This window comes from Symphodus melops, assembly GCF_947650265.1.
Source record: "Symphodus melops genome assembly, chromosome: 16".
In the NCBI taxonomy this organism is placed as follows: Eukaryota; Metazoa; Chordata; class Actinopteri; order Labriformes; family Labridae; genus Symphodus; species Symphodus melops.
In genome coordinates, this window is record NC_136706.1 from 7,541,931 (window position 1) to 7,564,931 (window position 23,001).

General features: G+C 39.2%; 1 protein-coding gene across 2 annotated transcripts in view; it reads left to right on the forward strand.

The window, feature by feature from the left end:
- Positions 1 to 23,001, forward strand: part of fibcd1b (fibrinogen C domain containing 1b) — a 108,343-nt gene that overhangs the window by 43,759 nt on the left and 41,583 nt on the right. For both annotated transcript variants that reach the window (XM_079364224.1, XM_079364225.1), the window contains one exon: positions 8,097 to 8,233. In XM_079364224.1, coding sequence (XP_079220350.1) covers positions 8,097 to 8,233 — 137 coding nt within the window. The remainder of the gene's footprint in view (positions 1 to 8,096; positions 8,234 to 23,001) is intronic.

Below are 23,001 nucleotides of genomic sequence, written 5' to 3' on the forward strand. Positions count from 1 at the left end.
TCGTGGCTCCCGTCTATCCCTATCTGATGAGTCTGGATTCCTGGCAGATGTGTTTGTCTGAACATGTCAATCTGTCTCCGTATAACTCATCCATACATCAGTGACTACCTATATATATTTGACCTTCTCTGTGTCACATCCGTCCCTCTGTTAGCCTGACTCCATTCGTGTGTAAAATGATATTACAGTGTGGTCCATCTGTCAACCATCTCACCACATTCATTCAACACAACCCCGCCCACTGATATCAGTATGTTTCCCTGGGCTACATCTCATCCACATTATCCAGTGGCCTTGGTGGAGATGTGGATTTTATTTTTTTTTTACAAAATATGAGGAATGACTCGTCCGTCCATTGGGCTCTGTTGCTGAGAGACAGAAAAGGGCCTGAGGCATTGTCCCATTGGAAGGCTTTTAACCAGGCCCACTGTACCCAGCAGCATTCCCCTGTTGGATTACTCCTCGCATAGGTAGCCAAGGAGCACGAAGTGAAGGCCGCTCATGTATAACACACAGCATATAATAACAGAGTTAGAGATGGTTCAGGGTTTGTGTGAGCAGCAGGACTTGACTAGAGACTAGAGTGTGGTGGAGGTTTCATAAATCTGCAAACATGAGGCAAGAGCAGTCTTCCAGGAGTATAAAACAGATGCAGAGGAATAGAATTTTCTCCCTTTCTCCAACTCTTGCCAAAAGACACATTTCTTTAAATGATGTGATGGGTGCTTTAATTTGTATCCTACTTTTGAAATGTTGATGTCTTAAAATCTTAACCTGCAACAGGTGCGACTTTGAATGACTACAATATTCCACTGACTTTAATGGAGTAATTCAAGGTATAAAGAATTTGAAGTTTATTTTCTCAAGTTTGACATCACATGATGTTTCTAAGTACAGTTTACTGTGTGTTATTATGCTTATGTAACATAAAGTTACATAAAGCTGTCCATCATTCCAAAGTGTTTTCATTACTGAAGTGTATTATTTTTGTTCTTTTTGAACTGATCATAGGTGGCCGTGGCTCAGTTGGTAAAGTCAGTCATCACTCAGCTCCTACAGCCACATGTCTGAAGTGTCCTTGAGCAAAACACTTAACTACAAGTTGCTCCTGCTGCTTCATAGGGATGCCCAACTTAAATATTAGAATAAACTCCAATGACGAATGTTTTTATTTGATCAGTGTACTGTTTACAGAAGTGCATTATTCTTATGTCAACAGGTCATTTCAAGACGTCTAAGATGTTAACAACGAAATCTTTAAGGAAATAGTAACCACAAATGTGTTATTTGGATCTGGTGATAAATAAATTTTTGACTTAATAAATGTAACACAGTTCAAATTATTTAAACAACATGTATTGTTGGAGACTTTTCATGAAAGCATGTTTGTAAAAGATGAGCAGAAACAAACTGGTTCAAGCTCTGTCCATGGTGCTGAAATCCTTCATTTTCAGATTTGCTGTCTTTTTTGCACAACTCCTTCCAGAATTGTCTTTCCTCAGCCACATCACTCTGATGTAGTCTGTAAACAGCTGATCGAAAACACATCGGGATTTTGAGTGGCAATAAATCAACGATGAAGGGATAGAAAATGTATGACTCATATCTGATCAGATTTGTTATCTCACAGGAGGTGCGCTTTCCAATCTGTGGGGTAATGTCCTCAGGCTTGATTTTAATTTGTTTCCTCCTGGCTGTTAATTAATGACAGAAGCGACAAAGGCTGAAGCAATATTGTTTTCCATTGCTAAGAAAATAGCTTAGCACTATCCCACCTTTATGCACATTGCATAGGGAAACACAATTACAAGAACAGCTCACAATATGATGTAATTAAATGTCAACTAACATCAGTCTTCTGAAAGCTCTGCAGAGAGTATGGATTTGAAATTGCACGGCTTTTGTTTTTCATGTAATTATTTTTTAGATAAGCTTGGTTTATTAGTATTCATGTGCAGAAAAGTGTCCATAATAAGAGATAACTATGTGAGCCTCATTGTATTCTCTACTTGTTTCCTGTACAACATGAAGTCAGCATTCAGAACAAAGTTTGAATAATGACTTCATCAGTCCTGTTGTTACAAAAGGAGCGCTGTGTAGAAAGGCTGCTCCTGGTCTCATTATTTCATACAGATCCTCCTGGAAACAGGTGTCCGGTTCAGACTGCTGTCTGTCATGGATCACAACTCATTATTTTTGCAGCCACTTCAGAGGGGAAAGAATTTCTATGTTTACTAAAACTGCTAAACTTTGGAGAAAAAAAAATACCCTGGGAGTTTCAGTCTTATGGTTCGAAACTAAATAAAAATGCACATAAATAATGAAGATAAAGAAAACAGTTTAGCCCTTTGGGGGATGTGGGGTTACAGAAACATGCAGACCTTTTCATTAGCGATTGCTCACTGGACTGTGGGAAAGACTACATACCCAAAGCTTGAGTTTTCTTTTCTTGGTGATATTGATGTGAGGAAAAAAATCCTTGTAAGTTTTATGCATTTACGCAGGGTTTTTTCTGTGCAAGGAAAGACAGCATACAGAAAAGAAAAAAAACTTTTTAAAAATAACAACACTATCTGTCATGCTTCTAGCTAAGAAAAGCAAGGCCAGGTTGCAGTCATAAGTAATGAAAAGGTTACGAGCTCTAGTTTGGGAAAACGTGTTCATGTTGAAGAGAACTACAAGATTTTTTTAAACAAATGTATCCACCAACTACTTAAATGTCAGAGGTAAAGTGCCAAGCAGCACCAGGTTTCAGCACCACGGACAGCGCTTCACACGTTCTCCCCTCTAGAAGCAGAAGTCTTTGAAGCATTCTTAAACATAGTTTAAAGGGGACACATTATGAAAAATTGACTTTTACAGTGTTTTGGAGATTTATTTGTGTAACCTAAGTGTCTATCGACCCACAAAATTTGAAATAAATCCATCCAGTCCTTTTTTTATAGTCTGCATAAGTCTTACAACACATAGAACAATGTCTTGTTTTAAATGTTCTTAGTTTGTGACGTCACAAGTTGGTTTGCAATAAGAAAAAATCCCCTCCCGTCCCCTGATTCCTCCGCCCATTGACTCCAATTTTTGCGCAGGTCTTCCATTGTTGTTCTCACTACAGAGGAGGGATGTCGACTGGGAAAACTCAGGGGGACTCATTGCATTTAAAGAGACACACACAGCAAAACAAAGCGTTGTGAGAGAGCTGGTTTATACAGGGTTACAAACTACATCTGGTGCTTGATTCACATTCTTTGTGGACCAAAGCACAGCACAAATGTTTCATTTAGACCACAAAGGACAAACATATGTCTTCCTTAAGTCTTTAACAGTAAGAACAAGTCAAATAAGTCCAAAATACACTTAAAAACAGGACAGTTAAGGTTTAGCTCGTAATTATCTCCACATATATATGTACTATAAAGTCAACACTCCTTCCAGAAATGTAGTTCAGTGCAGTTTTTCTTTAAGTCGATCTGCTTCTCTGAACTACAGTCAAGACCAACTGCACTACAACAAAGCAGCCAGCGGCATCTCAGTGTTTTTGTGAAGCACAGCCTTGACATGTTTTCAAAAAAATCCACACTACACGAGAAACCCATGAGGAAAAAACCACCAAAACATCACTTCCCATCCCAAATTATTTCTTGTTTATTGTGATTTCTATCGGGGCCTTGTTTAATAAATACTTTCTTTTTTGGGGTCAATTAGATTTTTCCTAAATTAAAACCCTTGCTGATAGCATTTTAATGTAAAGATGTCTTTTTCAATGTTACAATTAAAAAAGGGTCTATTTATTGATCTTATATATTAACTAGCCACAATTTATAATACATTATCTAAATAAGTAAATGTTTGCACATACAGTATTCACAATAGCACATCTCAATATTTCATGTCTTTGTCTGGGTGGATGTATGTTTAGGTATGGGGCAAAACCATGAATCTTTTTGACTGGCTGTCTATCCCACTGTGCCTGTGAATATTTCAAGCGCTCATCTCTGTATTGTTTGCATTGGATTCCCATAAGAACATGTTGGATTTTCAAAGTGATATGAAGAGAAACCTGACTGCAGCCCTTCTCAGCGCTGAGAGTAGCACGGTGTGCTTAGTTAGATGCAGAGAGAGCCCTACTTTTTTCAGTTCTTGGACCGCCTGTCTTTGTGCAAAAGCAATTATTTATGAGACAATTTCAGGATTTCTTTCGCATTATTTTGTCTCCTGCCACATTGATTATTCAGTTCTATGAACATAGCATTTTAAAATCAAAAGAGCAAAAAGTAAATATACAAAAGCAAAGTTTCTTACAGGACATGTGCATGGTCAAAACCAGAAATGAACATGTTTACCATTTACCATTATAAGAACACTGTGTTTGGGGGAGATTGGAAGGACACGGTGCATTTCAATGAGCTCACCTCCTGCTGTGCTGCGCCTGTGATGTCAGAGTGACTTACTTACTTTGAAGGGTTTATGCCAAGTAATGCCAAACACAGATTGTGAACAGATAAACTCCAGGCAAAGGTCTCATCACACAAACAGCACACGCTCCAGCTCATGCACACACTGAACCCAAACGATAGATACAAAGCTATGGTGTCAAGTTTCACTTTTAAGAACAAATCTAGCGAAATTAAAATTTTTTGTGTTTGTCAACAAACACCCAACAATAGCGAATAAGCCTATTAACATTTTTTGTCAAACTGCCATAGACCATAATTGTCCAAAAAACACTGTTTAAGCTCAAAGTTATTCAGAAAATGATGAGTACTTTCAGTGTGCTTAAATGCGTTAATCACCGTAGAAACTAGCAATTTCTGGAGTAAATCCCACCCTGCTGTCAAGAACTCTCAATAGTGCACCAAATCTTCTTCCAAGAAATGTTAAATGCATCCCTTTAAGAGCAATGTTTTCCAAGGAAATTTCGTTGCCTGCCAGTTTAAGAAAGCTTAGCTTTTATCCATCCATCCATCTATCCCTTTATCTATACCTGTTTTTCCTGTTGGCTGGAGCCAATTCCAGCTATCATTGAGTGACAGGTGGGGTTACACACGATACTGCTCGCCAGTTAATCACAGGATTATTTAACTTTTATGAAAAATTAATTTTCAAAGAAACCAGACAGGTCAGAATGAAGGAAAGTGTTTCGAGACATATGTTGTTGGCTTGGGTCACTTGTTAACATGTTTACAGTAAGAGTAATATAATGGGTCACCAAATCTAAACTTATTATTGGGTTAAACTAGATTTCTAACCACTCAAAATCCAAAAGGGCCACTTAGCTCCACCTCTTCTTTAGAGCTTTAGGTTAAAGGTCCTTAAGGTTAAAGTAACTGTTCAAGACACAACACACATAGAGGCCCAAATCCCTCACTTCCCAAGCAGTCTCGGAGAACAGGTAATGTTTTCAGTAGAGGACAGAAGAAACGTACAGGTATATATTACTGATAATATGAATAACTAAGAATACTGTTCATAGTGAATATGTGCCCCATCATAACAAAGTTTAACTGATAATCCAAACTAACCTGATAAATCAAGGAAAACAGAAAACCAACTTACCTCCCTAACTAACCACTCATGAGGAAAAAAAGGCTCAAGCAACGAGCACTGTTAACTCAGTTTCAGTTTAATGAGTTAAATTGAGATTATACATGTTATTATTACAAGGTGTAAACTTGGATTGAATGTCAGTTTTCACACATCATTATATAATGTGTCCTGATACAGCTTAGGTGTTTATATCAGATGTAAATGAGACCAAAGAGCTTTCAGTGGTCAGACAGCTAGAAACAAGTGATGACTACGAGGAGGCAGGCTGCAAGGCAATCTGGCAAACAGACAAGCAACAATCTGGCAGGGAATTGAATTGAAGTGGCCGCTATATATGTTGGAGAGCTGATTAGGGGATTGGGAACAGATACACACGGATAAGTGTGAGAACCTGGCTGGATCACAGAATCTGAGAATTAATACCTACAGCAGAGCAGGAAGGGAACAGCAGGCTGTAATTACAGGAAGAATTAAAGACTGGAAAATGACAACAAGCTTATCCAAGAGGTAAATAAGAAATGATTTACTTTGAAACATTAGGTCACAGCAGTTACAACTTTCAGATTTGATTTTTTTTTTTTTATTACAAAACTGTATAATACTTGATTATTATTGGTCATCTCTGGTATCTGACCTGGACGTAGTAAATCGCTATCTAGGACCATGGCATATTCTGCTGTAGAACAAAGGATTGCTTGCCAACATCATTGTGCGTGTAGAGATGACAATGAATGAATGATTAGGGCTTGTGTTCACTGACGGCGTGTTGCCACGAGTGCTGCACTCAAAGTGCTCTCAGTAGAAAATAATTTAACTTTCAGAACACCATCTCACCCGTCAATATCACTTCACCCTTACCAACCAATCAAATCAAATCATGAAGGGCCAGAATTCTGATATCAGCTTTGTCCACAACAATCTTTAAGAGTGTAAAAGTCATGGCTTAAAGCTGTCGAAAATACCAGAACAGGATTCCTATTTTATTGTTTTAAGTTTAATTGGTGATACTTCCCCAAATTATTTATCACATGAAGCTATTTAAAAAAAAAAAAAAAAACCTCGCACACACTACCAAGAAAGGCAGAAGTTGACTTTTGTAACTGGCAACAGTAAACGGTTGTGAGACACACTTTGAAGGTTAAGGACAAGGATGAACTTTATTTATCCACTAATGGGGAAATTTGGGTGTTACAGCAGCTCAAAAACAGGGAACAGGAAATATAAACAGCCTCAAGAGGCAAAAGTGAAAAAAAAAAAAATTAAATAAAGGAAGAAAAAATACAATAGAATTAAATAATATTAGGCATAAACACTGTGTACACTTTCACTTGTTTAAGACAGATCAAAGAGGTGAAAAAGACGTTGTGGGTACTGCCAGCACAACAAACACCAATTAGCGAACACAGACCCCTCTGCAGCATTTTGCCAACCAATATGGGATTTGAAAGCATTCATGTACTGTAGTGGTGAGCGCTGATAACGGTCTGATAACAAAAGCAGGTGAATTATTTATCTTCTGTCAGGGATCATTAAGCTGACAGTCTTTAAAGGACCTTGTTATAAAGTTATGTGTTCCAGAATAGTGATGATTGTCTCTTTTTTAATGTCCCATGGAACCCAGACATCTTCCGTTTCCTCTAATGAAAAGAAGAAGTGAGAAATGCTACCATTTATGTGTGATGATGATGATGAGGATGATGAAAGCTGGAGCTAAGCAGTCAAGGCTTACGCTGAGAACCAGACAAGCAGTGGGGAGATCAAACATATTTTATCGTGTAGGGACTGTTAATGTTTTTGAATTGCCTTTTCATGAACTCTCCTGACCTGTTTAAATTTAGCCGTTTGACCTGTTGAAGGTTCGTATGCATAATCTATGACATTGTGAGTTCCTCTCATGCTTCCCGGGAAGATGATTATGCATCCTCTCGTGCAACGCCGGGCTTCTCAGGCACGGACACTGCGGCTTCTGTTCTGCTCAGATGTCGCTTACAAACTCCATCTTATCCTCTTCTTTCTCTCTGACTTACATACGTCTTTGGTTTCCTTCTGCTCCCTACAACTTTGTTATCACAAATCTGAGCCTCTGTGCTATACATCTGTTTCTTCTAATGTGCGCTCCACCCAGTTGCCTTTTTGTCTTCATTTCGACCTACTTGCGTTTAGTCTTTTTTTTTTTTCTGGTTCTTATCTCCACCACACATAGACTCAGTAGTCCCACTGTGTCATCTATCACCGCCCATTTGTCTCATCATCTGTCTTCCTCCGTTCTTTGCTCTTAAAAGAGCCATTTCTTCCCTCTTTATTGTTCTTTTAAGAGCCATGCTTGTGGAAAACATTTCAAGAAAATTGTGCTTTCACATTAAAATCAGCAGAATGACTTTCAAGCATAAACCATAATTGTTCCTCCGTGTTTACATCAGTGTGTGTGCGATGTTTTCCTTATTTTCCCTTTTTCACCTGATATAACTTTAATTGTTCCAAGCATTTATTGCTTTTGCAGCCACTTCGGACCTAATGTATTTCCTGTCTACCTGCTCTCTCTTCTCTCCAAGGCTCGCGTCCACGTGACTGTGGCGATCTGTACGCCAGCGGTCAGAGAGAGGACGGCATCTACTCCGTGTTTCCTGTTCACCACCCCGCCGGCTTTCAGGTCTACTGCGACATGACGACAGACGGAGGAGGCTGGACGGTGAGTCAGAGGAAAACATACAGACATATTACGTTTTTAAAAACACACACACACACACACACAAAAGTCTTTGCCCTTTTGCAAACTGCAGGTGGGCCCCTTTTCATAAAATGATATGAGTGTGCTGTAACAATGGGCAGGCAGAGACTGAACATGACAAATAACCACTGAAAAATATTCTCCACATTGTTGAGTTAAAATGATGTAAAAAAAAAAAAAACAGAAGGCCAAAGCTTCTGAACCCTCCTGGATTCTGAATTATTTTCTCAATGGGTTGTGCATTTGTTGATGACAGCTCTTTTTGTATTATGAGACATGTGATGGAAAAAGTGGTGCCAAGACACATGCATCAAGGAGGCTGAAGAGATCTCTAATTATTGTCTGTAAATCTTATTTTGAAAGATGCAAAACTAAAACAACTAAAGGTAGTAGGTACCTTTAAAATTGGATTCCACACATAGAGATATGAAACAAAGGAAGAAACCTTTTTACATTGTGCCAAAACACCAATGTTACCATCCTGTTTTGCCATCCTGGGTAACACCATTACACTCTTTTTATACAAATCATGTTCTGTGTCATTTGTCTTTGTGCAAAATCAGCCAGAAAAACTGTCGACTGAAAAAACCTCAACGTTTAGGTTGTACAGTACCTAGGGATGAAAAGTGTTCTTAGTTACTCCAGAAATGGTATCACAATAGGAAAAACAAGCTAAAATAGTTGGCACTTGTTAAATGCTGTCGGTCAATCTGACATGAAACAAAGTCTCTTTTCACTTTTCATGACTGTAAGAACAGAAGGATGCGTTCTTGCTGTTTCTGCTTTTACAAATCTGTTTACTAAATAACCCACCTGCAACGTCGCCTCCACACGAATCCGATTGATTCCACTCACAAGGTTCAAGTGCTGCTTATCTGGCCACCTGCTGTGATTACAGTTGTACCGCCTCAGGACTCTTATGTATCAATCCAAACAGACCTCATCAAAGTTTCATCGCTGAGGAGACGGGGAGATCTTAAGCACACGTTTCACATGGACCTCTTTGAAGACAGTCCATCTTTTTTTTTTTTTTTTGTCTTGCTTTGTTTTTTCATTTAGGAAGACGGAATATTAATTATTCAAAACCAAAGCAAGACTGGCAACAGGTGGAGCGATGACAGGAAACTGAACAAAGACGAGAGAGACAAAAATGAATACATAAGTGTGATACACACAACAAAACCAGATGAGTCATGGTACAATCTTTTGTTTGTTTAAGAAGTCTGAACAAGGTCTTATAATATCAGGGATACAAATTCAAAGTAAAGGTTAATCCCTCATGTGTTTCTGTAAATGTAATATACTGTAACTCATAAAATGGTGGATTGGATGACAAGCAATGCAAAATGTTCAGAAAGCTCATGGAAACACATTTTTTGCAAAATAACTTGTCATCAAACGCAACAAAAGAAGACAGAAACAATACAACAGATGGCGAATGTATAACCTGTTTATGCTCTGCTTTAGTACATCTTACATTCTTTGCTTTTTGTGATTATATTTTGAGAAGGTTTTAAATTCTAAAAAGGTAACAGAGAGACAGCAGAAAGAGACACACTTTGAGTTTCTTTAAGCGTGTGTTTCCTTCCTTGATCAAACATCTGTCAGTTGTCTGGCCCAGCTAAAGTAAACAGGGTTGTTTAAGAGAGACAGTATACGGGAAGCGCTGTGTCTTTTGGGAATGAGAGACAGCGAGGTGAACAAACATTGACACTGAGCTGTTTGAAGTTATATTTGGTAGCGTGGTTTAGACGTTTTAGACACACGCACACACACACACAGCGTCTTACTGGTTAGAGCCATTTATTTCCCTTTGTTCTGAAGTGTACTGTATCAGTCCTCAGGGAACGCAGGAGCGTTTCCTGATAGAGAACTGAGGCCTTGTAACACAAGAGTTTGAAATCTCCGCAACATGAATCAACATAAACATGAAGCATCTGGCGGCTGATTTTGGAGTCTGTCCATAACTATTCATAGTTTCATTTGCAAACGAGAACATAGAATTAATCTCTCTTTCTTTTGCTGCATGTAAGCGGCATGGGAAATATTCCACATGCTTTAAGGGAGAAAAAAAAGAAATCTGCTCAGAAATTGGTTATAAGATCAAATAATGTGTAATTTTTTTAGCTTGTAGGTGGGATGCGTCTTATTGACAGCCTTCTGATGGATATTTAAAAACTTCCTGGGTAGGGTATTTCAAGCCTTCCTTCCTTGACAGTGTGAAAAATGTTTCAAGGTGTAAAAATTTATTTTTATAAATAATGATTTTTCACGCCTGTAAATAGTTTTCTCACAATCATTGGCTGTGAAAACATGAACATAGACTCGACAAGTGCCCTTTTGACTGGTGGAAATTCTTTGGAGTTTTTTATTATTATTTTCACGATATATACAGACGCTTTGGCTCAGGGGTAAAGCGGGTCGTCTTCTATCTGCATGTTCGATTGTGCTCCTGGGAAAGGCATTCAGAGTCCCAGGTTGCTACTGAAGGCATAGCCAGCTGTATGAACATTAATTGGCACTTTGTGTTGCAACTTCCCCTCTGATTCTCAGTGGGGAAGGGGGGAGAAAAAAGATGTGAAAAAAGATGAAATCCAGTTGCTATTTGATTTAGTGGCCAAGTGTTTGTGTTCCAATCCCATATCCCAGTCTCATAGCCATTGGGCGCAAAAGCAATGAAAAGTGTTTGTAAAAATTCCATTTCAAACCAGGGATTGACTTTACCTACCTTCATATTGAAAAAATTGCCCTGCTTTCCCCAAAACAGAAGATGAAACTGGCCTCGAAAAAGGAGGAAAAGGTAAAAGAGAAAAGGGAAACAAGTCTCCTGCGCATCTTAAAAATTGCTGAAAACCATTGATACTATTTGGCAAACTAGTCTTCTATTCTGGTAGATATTAATTGACCATAAACGACCTCAAAGCATCCTGCTTTTAATAGTATCTTGACCTAAGTTCCTCCAAGTGGGCGGCCCGCCTTGGCAGTTCAAGTCTGGACTCCTTTGTGTGTGTTGCATGTTGACCAGAGTGTAAACACCTAATTTCCCCTTAGGAATCAATACCGTAAAAGGAAAAAAAAAAAAGTAGAGCGCAACATAGCGCACTGACACATTGGCATGTCAATGAATTTTGTACGTGTGTGTAAATCGTTTACTAACCATGTGAGATAGGCAAGGTCGTACCCTCCTATCATCACATAAAAACAGAACTGTCAGGGTGACAGAGTGCTTAGCACAGCATGATAAAATAGAGCTACAGTACATACCAGCCTGTCAGAGGGTAGATGCTTATGTGTGTTTTGTGTGAATGCACAAGTTATTGTTGGCACCTACACAGAAACAGCTTGTGAGTACAAGCAGGCTTTTACAGTATATCAGACTTTCCTTCCCTTTACAGTGCAATGTACAAGTGTTTGCATTTTGTCCTTTAAAGGGATTTACATAGCTGCGCAGATTTAAACGATAATGTGCCAGTGACTGAGCCTACCTGGTGTGTTTAGCTGATTGTGATCACGCGTGAGCCTCATTAAGAGATCAGCGTGGTGTGATCCAACCGGGGCAGGTAAAGGGGGAAAAAAGCAGACGCTGAGTGAGTTGAGTGGCTTACTGTCTGTCTGATGGCTCAGCTTAAATAAGGAATGAGCCATATGCCGCCACCTTATTAGCATTCTTTGACGTAGCGCAGCACTGTTGCAGAGGCAGCTGCAGACAAACTGAGAGATGAGCAGGTTACTTAGGGGAGAGAGGGAGCTGAGGCTCCCGGGAGAGAAAGAGACAAAGAAAGAAAAGTAAGCCCACAAAGAAAAAAAATGAAAATCTGATGTGGAGGTTGGGAGAGAGAGTGTGAGGTATATGGATAAAAAACAACAACAACAACAGAGGGAGCGCAACGTAAATACTTTTTCTGCGTTCTCCGAACTTGGATTCATTCAGATAAGGCTGGCGATAAAATATTTCTCTTTCTATCGTATGTGCAGATCAAAATTGGCCCTCATGGAGCGTCAGAGATAATGCAGGTGTCTTAAGTAATAGTGACAAGAAGACTCCAGATTTAGTGCATACGTTCATCTGCAGAAGTGAACCATCAGACATCAATGACCTTTAGGAGGATGTGTGTTCATGTCTTCATGTCTCATTTTACATGTCTCGATCTTTTCTGCACAGTGTCTGAACTCACTGCAGCTCAAAGCCTGTTGATAATGTTATTGTGTTGGTTCACATGCAGGGTTTGTGTACTTTTTCCACAATTATGCAACAGGCAAAGGTGCTAATAAAAAAACCAAACTATTTTACATAACTCTCCATCTAATTCACAATTAAACGTGAAAACCAATTAAATCTACCTGTCACTGTATTTGGAGTTATGCAGGGCCAATTGTTCCATGTCGATCTTAAATTTTAATACATTTCTGTATATCTATATTTGGTGGGGGGTCTCAACTTGTCAAAATGATGCCAACCAACATACCATAACCAAACATAATTATTAGGATAGAAATTCTTGTTAGAAACAAAGTTCAGTTTGATGATGTCTGAGGTATCCAAATAGCTACACACAGGCTGAGTAGAAAAATGCAGTGAGGGATAAATCCATGATAATGCTGGAATGCTTACTATAAAAGACCAAGGTGAACTAGGAACACACAATAAGGTCTAGATACACAGAGGAGGGAAAAGATGAACCTGATGATTTTCATTTGTTCAAGGGATCAATATGTGCAAGGTTTTACTTTACAGCTTTTAAAGAGGACTCAGTCTTGTGGTTCATGTATAATGTTGCTCTTCCTGTTCTACTGTGTTTTGTTGTATAATAGTTTGTATCCTGTTCTGTTCTTTCTTTTTATTGTGCTTGTTTGATACTGTGTTGTGACCTTCTCGGGATAGGAATTGTAAATTAGCTTCTCAATTAGAAGCTTGATCCAAAGGCAACTGGACTGGTTGAAGATCATGCAGACGTTTCACCTGTCCTTCTTCCTCATTTCTCCACAATTTGGTGGACAGCGCTAGAAATGTGTGGCTCCATCCAGGGGAGAAGACGAGAGGTGAAGAGGAGATGAGAAGAGAGGAGAGGCTTTTTTGATTTTTCTTATCTTATGGAACTAATTGTAACGCAATATATGAGATACCACTGACATAGCTGAAATACATAAGGAAGAAGAAAAAACATCCTCTGGGGAGGAATGACTCATAGATCCCTTGTAAATGGATGTCTGTTGCTCCTGTTTGTGTGAAAGGAGCCAGACAAAAGATACAAAAATAGATGATTATTAGAAGATATTTTTCTCGCTTTTTTTTATTGCTACAGAGAACACACTTGATTACTCGAATTACCTAATGAATGAGTACTCGAGTACTTGCAGATTATATATTTTTTTTATTGTGAAAAACAACGGATAGTGAATGTCAAGTCACGGCAGCAGCATATATGGACTTTGTACTGTGTTCATTAACACTCTCAAATAACAGCCTTGTACCTGTTGTTCTCTGTGGTGGTAACTTGTACTCAAGCTCGACAAACGCCCTCAGCTCTCTGAAGCCTTCTCCTTTCATAAAACTTAATGGGAGCATATCTCTAGTTACCGTTCTGGTAATTAGCAGGCTTACGATGTGTGCTAACAGGGCTAGCAAATGGCATAATGCCGGGACTGCCTATTTTCCAATTGTGTTTAAAGCGCATGTGGTTAAGCACAAAACTAATAGTTCTATGGTATGCAAGTTTAACGCCACAAATCTTGCAATGCATCCCTTATTAGCACAGTGCTAAGCAACTTTCAGCAAAGTTTTGAACGGCCTTCTGCTCAAACTATGTTGGACTTGGGAAGTGGTAAAGAGAAAAATGTAGTTTAGCTTACAGAGAAACAGGCCAACAACATGAAAGACTAATATTAGCATTAGCAACTGTTATGATGATGAAAATGTAAGTAACAAGTGTTGATAGAGCATACGCCCTTTATTCAAAAAATAAATAAAAATACTGCAGCATGTGGCAAAATATTTAGGTTGTTTTTAAGCTTCCATTCTCGTTTTGACATCTGTCAGAGTCAGAGATCCAAACAAGGCCATATGGTGTGTATCGTGAGTATGAAGCTGAGGTGGGTGGTGTAAGCAGAAATCACAACAGCCAAGTGTAACAGGTTAAGACATCCTCCTGTCAGTCAAAGCAAAGGTAACCTTAAAAAAGCCTTTCCTCGGATTGCAACTTTGGGACACTTGTATGAGAAATGAAACACTTTTTTTTAATGGAAATTGATGCTGAATCACTCGGCACTACAGTGCAGTCTCTCGATTTAGTAAGCCGAGATGTGTTGATAGAAAGGCCTTCTATGGCCTGCCCTTCTGGGTGTCCTATCAGGTTTCAAGGGTGCCCCATGCCACCCCTCTGGACACACCCCTGGACCTACCACACATTACAACACACAAACGTTGTAAAGAAATCCTGTGTAAAAAGTTCTTTTCACAAGAAGTCAACAAGCCTTTTTTTCTGTTAGTGCACGTGTGTTTTTATCGATCAAAGCAAAGCCAAGAAACACATGGAAATTGTAACCTTGTGTTATTAAATCGAAACCATTGAAGACACACACACACGTTGTCTCTTCATATAGTGTATATTCTTAGTTTGTGTAAAAAAGAAAAAGGAACAGTTTCTGTGTGTGTGAGGAGGTTCTTTTTTTTTTTCCAAGACAGTGCAAGATGTCAGCGTCCTTCAGTTTGTGTTGAAAAGACAGAGAGAGAGAGAGAGAGAGAGAGAGAGAGAGGAGAAGAGAGGACAAGAGACATTAGTACAGGATGATGTGGATTCTTGTCGGAGTGAATTGGTCAGTATATCTTTACTGCCATAACTCAAGCCCTGGAGACTGTCTGACCAAAGATGTAGGAGCGATGAGAGCAGATAGGACATAAAGGAAAAGGAGCTGTCATTACTCTGCCCCGAACATCTTCTAAACACACACAAACACACACCACACATTCGGCCTACCTTAACAGAAAGAGAAGATTGGATTATACCAATAAAACATATACTGTATGTTCACATACTGTAAATGGCCGTTCATACATGTTCCACCAACAAATACTAAATATGTATAAGCAACAAGCCCCACACTTAAACAGAGTAATCCTTTGGGTATGGGGTCCACCTGTTTTTGTGAAAAGAGTTTTCCAATGCTATTTAAACACAGACTCACGGCTTCGGGTAATGTCTTCTATTATTACTATTTTATTTGTTAAAAGGAAGGGACTAAAAATGACCGTGCCATAAAGAATTAATGAGAGTGGATATATCAGAGTGCAGTGTGGAAATGCGTTATCAAATGGTGCTTTTATCAGAAGTACTGCAATCACACTCAAATATTCAATTCAGCTAAGAACTGAAATGTAAAAGTTTCAGATTGAATGTACGATTGTGAACATGTTCACTCTTTTAGAGGCTCCGAGTGCCCTTTGAGCATTTCTGAGTGGTCCGTATAGGCTTTTCAGTACCGCCATGCAGCTCACAGGCTCTTCAATATTTCATTTCTGTTGGTTTATTGGTTTGGAAAAAACAAAAAAAGAATGTAAGATTTTTTTTTTTCCTCAGTTGTGACTCTCTGCAGGTGTTTTGCTAGAAAGGAAATAGAAAGTCTTATTTCTTAAAATATAATTTAAATACATTTTCAGTTTGGAGCACTTCAGTGCGGGTTAATTTAGATGTTTGTTCTCTTTTTGCTCTCATTTCGTTTTCCCCATGATGCTTTTTTTTTGTTGTTGTGTTTGCTTCCACTTGTCCACATGTAGCATTAGCACAGGTAGTGTCAGACGTGACCTTCAGGCTATGAGCACCATTAGTTTGGGTTGAGCAAAGGTTATGTGAGGGAAGGTTTGACAGCTGTGTGAGGCCTGCTTCAGGAACATTTCACCATTTTATATTCCCTCTGGTGCTCTGTTGATGCAAAGACAAAAAGGACACTACATGTTTTTTGTGTTTTGTCCTAAATCATCTGATTTTCTAGGTAGGAAACATCTCAACTTTTCGAATGCAGGACACTTTCATATCACATTTTTTGAACGTACTGTTTCCCATTTTTATTAATGTTAAAAGAGTCTTTTCCTTCTTTCCTCTTCAATGAACCATCTTAGCAACTGCTACATGCATTTTGATCAAAATTTGCAAATATTTAAGTACTTCAGATGATAAATCCTGTTGACCTAAGTTTTCTCTTACCATTTTTTTTTCTTTTTAAGGTTAAAACTTTTTACACCTGCTGGTTTGAGTCACACCATTCTCTACAGTGCTCTGAAAGGATTGCTAAAACATATTAGGTTTCCTTTAGGTGCCTTAAAGGATCATTTAAAACAACAATAATGCCTTGATTTTTTTCTAATCTTTTTCAATCATTAAGTCAACAATTCTGTGTGCTTTGTGTTTATATGCACATGTAAACTTGTGCATTTAAACTAATAGCTATTTATTGAGAATTGTTATCTTCCCACACTAAAGTATGTTACTTAGTCTTTTACTGTGCTGCATATTTTGCCTTTCATTATGAAGTTTCAAAGCCTGAGCAGGAAACTGTGTTAACCTGCTTTCTCTTAATCTGTAAACCATATGAGAAAAAACTGTTCAGTTTCCCATGTAGTCAATGTTCTAAAAAAAAATAGGTAACAGCTAAAAGCCAAGGATAATCTTTTTTTTTTTTTTTTTTACAGAAACTACCTGCGTGTGCATGCGTGTGCGCGCAGGCGAGCAAGAGAGACAGGGCGTTTGTGTCTGATTGTGTTTCTCCATGTGTCGGCGTTTTGCTGCTGCTTCGGTGTTCCGAACACATCTGTCTTTCTGATAGGATTATAAAACATTCACCGACAGATGTTTTCAATCCCCTTTGAAGATCGTAACTCTGCAGACTGCTGTGGATTTACGAGTGCTTTTATCGGACATTGTTGAATCTGTCAGCATATCATGCATATTCCTAACAATGTTATCAAATTGTAAGCAAAGGAAGGAAAAGGAAAGGTTAGGAGGCAGCTTTTAGAGCTGATTCTATTTGCATTGTGTCCTACTTTATTTATGTATTTCCATATATGTTTTATTGTGCTAAGTAATTCCTTATACGTACGAATCTTAATAAATCCCTTACGGCTGATGTATTAATCACTCTCTGAAGATGTTACCAATTATCGTCGGTTAGTCAAAATAGAGCAGTGCAAGCAAGTGACATCTGCTGCCAAAGCACCAAACACATAAACATAGTGTGCAAACAGTGTGTACATGCCAGGAGCTAACAAGCTATTGGCACTTTCCCTGGTTTCCACCCACTCACATGCCAGATTGTAAATCTCCCCCAATCAGCTACAGAGGGCTTGTGTGGATTCCTCCCCGTGTTCTGGTCTGTCAGTCAGTGTGTCCGTCTGTGCACGCCGTGGGCTCGCTCTGGTTGACAGAAATCCTGCTGAAGAGCTTAAGGCGGCTTGTTAAGTAGCCTTCATCTACCACCGAGATTACAGGGAGCTTAATGTGATCATGCCAATGCGAGAGCCTTTCAGCTAGTGCTGGGTGTGATGGCCGGTGAGGATTGGAGATTGTCTCGTTAACACTATAGGGCCACTTGAGTTCACCTTTGGTAGACACTTTCTAAAACCAGAGAAACATTAGTTCATCTCACTCCTCAATGCTCGACTACTGTCTTGTTTCTGTCTTAAAAACATCATCCTATTGTTTCATTCATGTTGTGTGCAAACCTGATCTTGTTTTCTTTTCTTTGAGGCACTACCTGACCTCCATTCTCCCATCAACCTCTGATCTGTTGCTTCTACCTTTTCTCTTTGCTTTCAGTATTTGTTTGACATTGTTTGGCGAGAAAAGATTGTTTCTCTGAGAGATGTTTTTTTTTTTACTCCTTTACCTTGCTTCACCTGGGTCAGGGCTTTAACAGTTGCCATGTGAGGCATTGCACAGAGTAAGCTTAAAGCTTCTTTTCACTGGCAGTTGCTGCAGAACGGTGGAACGAGACAACGCATTTCTTGGATGGATGGATGCATCACATTTAATTATGTGATGCTTTAGTGTGTTTTTATTTGTTTTATGTTCTGTCCTGTATATGCTTGTTTTTATGCTCTCTGTGCAAGGCACATTCCCTTAAGGGCAATAAAGTTTTCACTCATTTAATTCATCACTCATGGATGATCGCTTTACCTTTGTACTTGAACCCCACATCAATGCAAAACTGCTATCCCAGTGTGTGAATCTACATTGAGTTAAAATGTTGTCCCTGAAACATGTCTGTGAAGTTTCTTCTTATAAATCCACCCTGATCCTGTGTTTTAGCTTACTTATAAACCCCTCTTTTACAGCCCTGCTCAGAACAGGCTGTTTCTCTGTCTGTAGCTTTAAATGCAAATGAGCTGTATTTGACCACACCCCTCTAAAAGGTTTGGGTGGCTCTGGCTTTCTTGCATAGTGTTGGTTTGTCCTGCCCTATGAGTTTGTCATCTCACTGTAAACAAAATGGGAATGGTGCAAGAGAGCCCAAGGTCCATCCCCTTCCATAAATACAGGGTTGTTGTCGAACACAGCTCATTTGCATTTCAAGCTTTAGAAACAGAAACAGCCTTTAGTGGGAAAATAGAGGGGCATGATCAAATACAGGATCAGGATCATGCAATACAGTGGATTTATAGCAATAAACATCACAGTTGTGTTTTGAGGAGCTCTGAGACTCATTCAAGCTTGTTGAAAAGAAGTATAATATTGTACCTTTAATATTTATGTGACCTGAGTCAATGTGGTAAAATCTATTTCTGACTCTACACTGAATGAAAAGTGAAGTTACATTCCACATACTGTTTATGTTCAGCTGGCTAGAAAAGCTGGTTCTGACTCGAAACAAGTCTATCTATAACTCAGTCCCTCGCTTTCTTCAGTAGAGTGGACTTCTTAAGCGCGAGTACAAAAGCAGTGTTGTTGTCTAGTTTGCTTTTGGTGTAGATTATGTTCCTGCGATGGTTTTGCAGTCCTAGAACACGACTTTCACTTTTCCAAAGGCCTGTCAGTGTTCTCTTGATTCAAGAGAAACAGAGTCTTGTGAGCTGTCAATGCTTTAGGTTATGGTTCCTTGCTGACACAGACACTCTGACAAAACGTATTCCACCAACCACTCTCCCCTTCAAGAGTACTGTCTGTCTCATGTACTGTCTTGTGTTTGTGCTGTCCTATGTTGCCCATGCTTCAGCGAAAGGTGGTGCAGAAAGTGCAGAGAAAAGCGAGCACTTTGATTGTTCAGACGGAAATTAGTTTCAGTAAATCATGATTTATGCTTTTATAACGTGATTATTGGTTTTACTACAAGCATGAATGTTTAGTAGAAGAGAACAGAGATGAATGAAACAAGAAAAATATATTTATATTACCAACTGCATTAAATCTCAGAAACACAGAGAACACAGACCATATTGTGAGCAGTTATACAAATACCATACGGACAGTGTTCTGGTGATGCCAGTGTTTTCTCACAGTATACGCATTATGTATAATGTTGAAAAGAAAGGACCTCTGAGAGATTGTTTTATTTCGGCAAGCTTGTAGAACTGTGGGTATGAAGGATTAATTACCTACAAGCTGCAAGAGACAGGGGGGAGAGCATTTTGCACAAGCATAAACAAATCATTGAACTATTCATGACATGAGGTTAGATTTTGGACTAGATTGTGTCAAGGTTTTCATTAATTGGATGCTCAGTTTTTGAACCGTCTCTCACTCCATGTCACGAAACCCTGAGACCTTGCGCAGCGCTTCCAATAAAATGGCTGCTCTGTCTCATCTGTAGTTCTCAGTGTGTGTGTGTGTGTGTGTGTGAGTGTGTGTGTAGCGCGTCACCTGCTAACACCCAAATAGAACAAGTCAGAGAGCTTCTGACCTTGACGGGAGCAACTTTGATGTCAGTCACTGCCCTACAGCCAGACACTGTGTGTAAGGATTTGTCAGTTTGGGTACTAAGCCTTGTCCCTGTGGAAACTGTGTCTGTGTGTGTATATGGGGGGGGGAGATGACTTAGTAGGTCTGCTCTGGAAAACACAGGCATTTAAGCCACTGTAGAAACATGGGCATTTAAAACAGAGACTCTGAACTGGGCTGACTTTTCTCCCACTAAAAAGTGAATTTTAAAAAGCTGTTGGTTCTTTGAATGCAGTAACAGTCTTACTTGTCCTTCCCTGTCTGCCTCTGTGCTGACCAGTCCCTTGCAGCAGGTTCTTTATGAGTAAGAAACAAAGTCAGAGTCAGAGCAGTTAGTAATGTCTTCTCTTGCCTCTTGGCTGCATATTTCTGAGTGTTCTTCACTTGCATGTTTTCAATGTTAAAACACACCAGAAGGCAATAGACATTGTTCATGGTACCCAGAAACTTCAGCATTAACATTTCCACCCACACTCTTACATAATTCTGCATTTAAGGTACAGACGTACGCACACGCACACGCACACGCACACACACACACACACACAAAGAGACAAAAGCAAATGTGCATGTCGTTTAAAATCTGTGGGACCGTATAGTTTAAAAAAGAAAACGTTCCTTTTTTGATGTGCAGTTTTGTTTTCATGCCTCCTCACAAAGCTTACAGGCTCTGGATGCTGTGTATCATGGAGCTCAGAGGTTCATCACTTACTTTAAATCACTGTTTGTTGTTTGAACGTGTTGGATGGACTTCTTTGACCCTAAGCAGATTTAAACACTGGCGTGTTCTTATAATCAAGACTATTTTAGGTGTGCTTCCTTCATACCTTCTGACCTTCATCAGTCAGAAGAGAACAGGACATCTTCTTATTGTCTGTTCCCAAAAGTCAGACTGGAGCTCGGGAAAAAAAGGCATTTAAATTTGCTGCTCCCTTTACTTAGAACAAATTACAAAATGAATGTAAACTTTACAAACGTCTCTTGCTGGACGCTTGTAAGCGGAAGTTAATGACTTGGAGGAAGAGACATCTGGCTGTAGATGTTCTCCCTGATATGTTTGTGGATGACCCTGACAAACATTTGCTGTTCAGATCTGTTATTTGTGTTCAAATTGACTAAGAATGTATTTTTGTATTTGTGTGGATGGTTGCTCGTTGTCTATCTGAAACTCTGCAACACTTGTGTTGGTGCTTGTCTTGTCCAGGACACTCTTTGAAAAGATTTTTAATCTCACTGAGTTTTCCTTCCAGGTTAAATAAAAGTAAAATTTAAAAAAAAAAAAAAACCTTTAATCTTGTGCAACCTTTGAAGAATGTCAGTATCAATTCCATATCAAACAAACAAATCTGACTTAGGAAATGTGTTAGTCTCTTTGAAATCACTTGAAAAGACGGTAGGTATAAAGCTAGCATTACAGTTGGTGCAAGGCTTACCTGATTTAAGGTGCAGAAACATTCATTCACATTAATTGAAGCATACCCATGAAGGTCTGCATTGACACACATACTGTATGCAGTCACTCTACAGCATCACCTGCGCCCTAAAACCAATGCTTCCCTTCTGTTTGCACAATTTGCACCACTGCCTCAACCTCTCGAAACATGTGAGTGGAAATGATTGGTGTTCTTGTGAGCTTTAAGTCTCCTGGGACCACACACAAGCACACACACACACAGAAGGAGACCTTCAGGGTCAACATGCAATTAAACCTCAGAGGGACTCTCCGGTCTTACAAGGATGCTAGACATGGAGGGAGGCAGAGAGTCAGCTAGACAAGAGTGTTAACCCTAATCTGAACTGAACTGCTTTCTGGTTAACCTGTCGCTGTAGAGCACTTCTTCATGTGACCACTGGCCACTTTCTGAGTGTCGCAGTGATTCATAGAAGCAGGTACTGCCGGCGCACTGGTGTCTCAAGTTTCCTGTCAGAGCAATGCAAGAGAGAGAGACATTAGCTGAGGCATGAAAGCAAGCCACAGGGATGTCTGATGACTGTAAAAAACTAGAAATAACACAATGGAAAAAAAACAACTTTGACTTAATGGGTTTTTTCTCCCAATTATATGCCCTGTGAAAAGTTGAAAACATCCTTCCTGCAATAATACAACAAAGGCAATGTGGGTCTTTTTCTTTCTTTCATGTGAGTTTGTTAAAAGGAGTTTTCCTTGAAGTTTGTTTTGATGTGTTGACTTGAGGGGGCACTTTTATACAATTTTCTCGCCTCCTAAACTGCTCTCAAATACAGTTCATGCCAAGGGAGTGTGGCAAAAACAATTAAGGAAGACTGAAAAGGAAAACATAATTTTGAACACAACTCAATTTGCACTCTTCTCTATTTTAACGCATTTGAATGGAGAAAGAAAGTAGAATTTTGAAACATTCATTTCAAAAATGCAGTTGGCCACTGGATTTAAGATACTCATGTTTCACTGCATTAAGATACGTATGTTTCACTGCACTACCTTTACCCAGGAGTTATTTTTTTGTATGAATCTCCAACAGAAAAATATCCCAAATTAACTCAGGCAGTTTTTAGAAAACAGCAGCTGCAACAGGAGCAGGCTCTTTGACAGTCCTTTGCCTGCCCCGCTGACATATCAGTAACATGATGACAGTGCATTGTTTGCACTGTCAAATGCTATGCTCTGTTTCTCAAGGTCTTTAGATTAGTTCAATCATGAAACCACTGCAGTTCTAGCTTTTGAGCCACGATAGTCCCCTCCTGCTGTATGATGTGTTTAAATTCATTTATTATCACTGCAAAGATCTCACTAGGGTTAAGGGTTTTATGAACCTGCATTGTTTC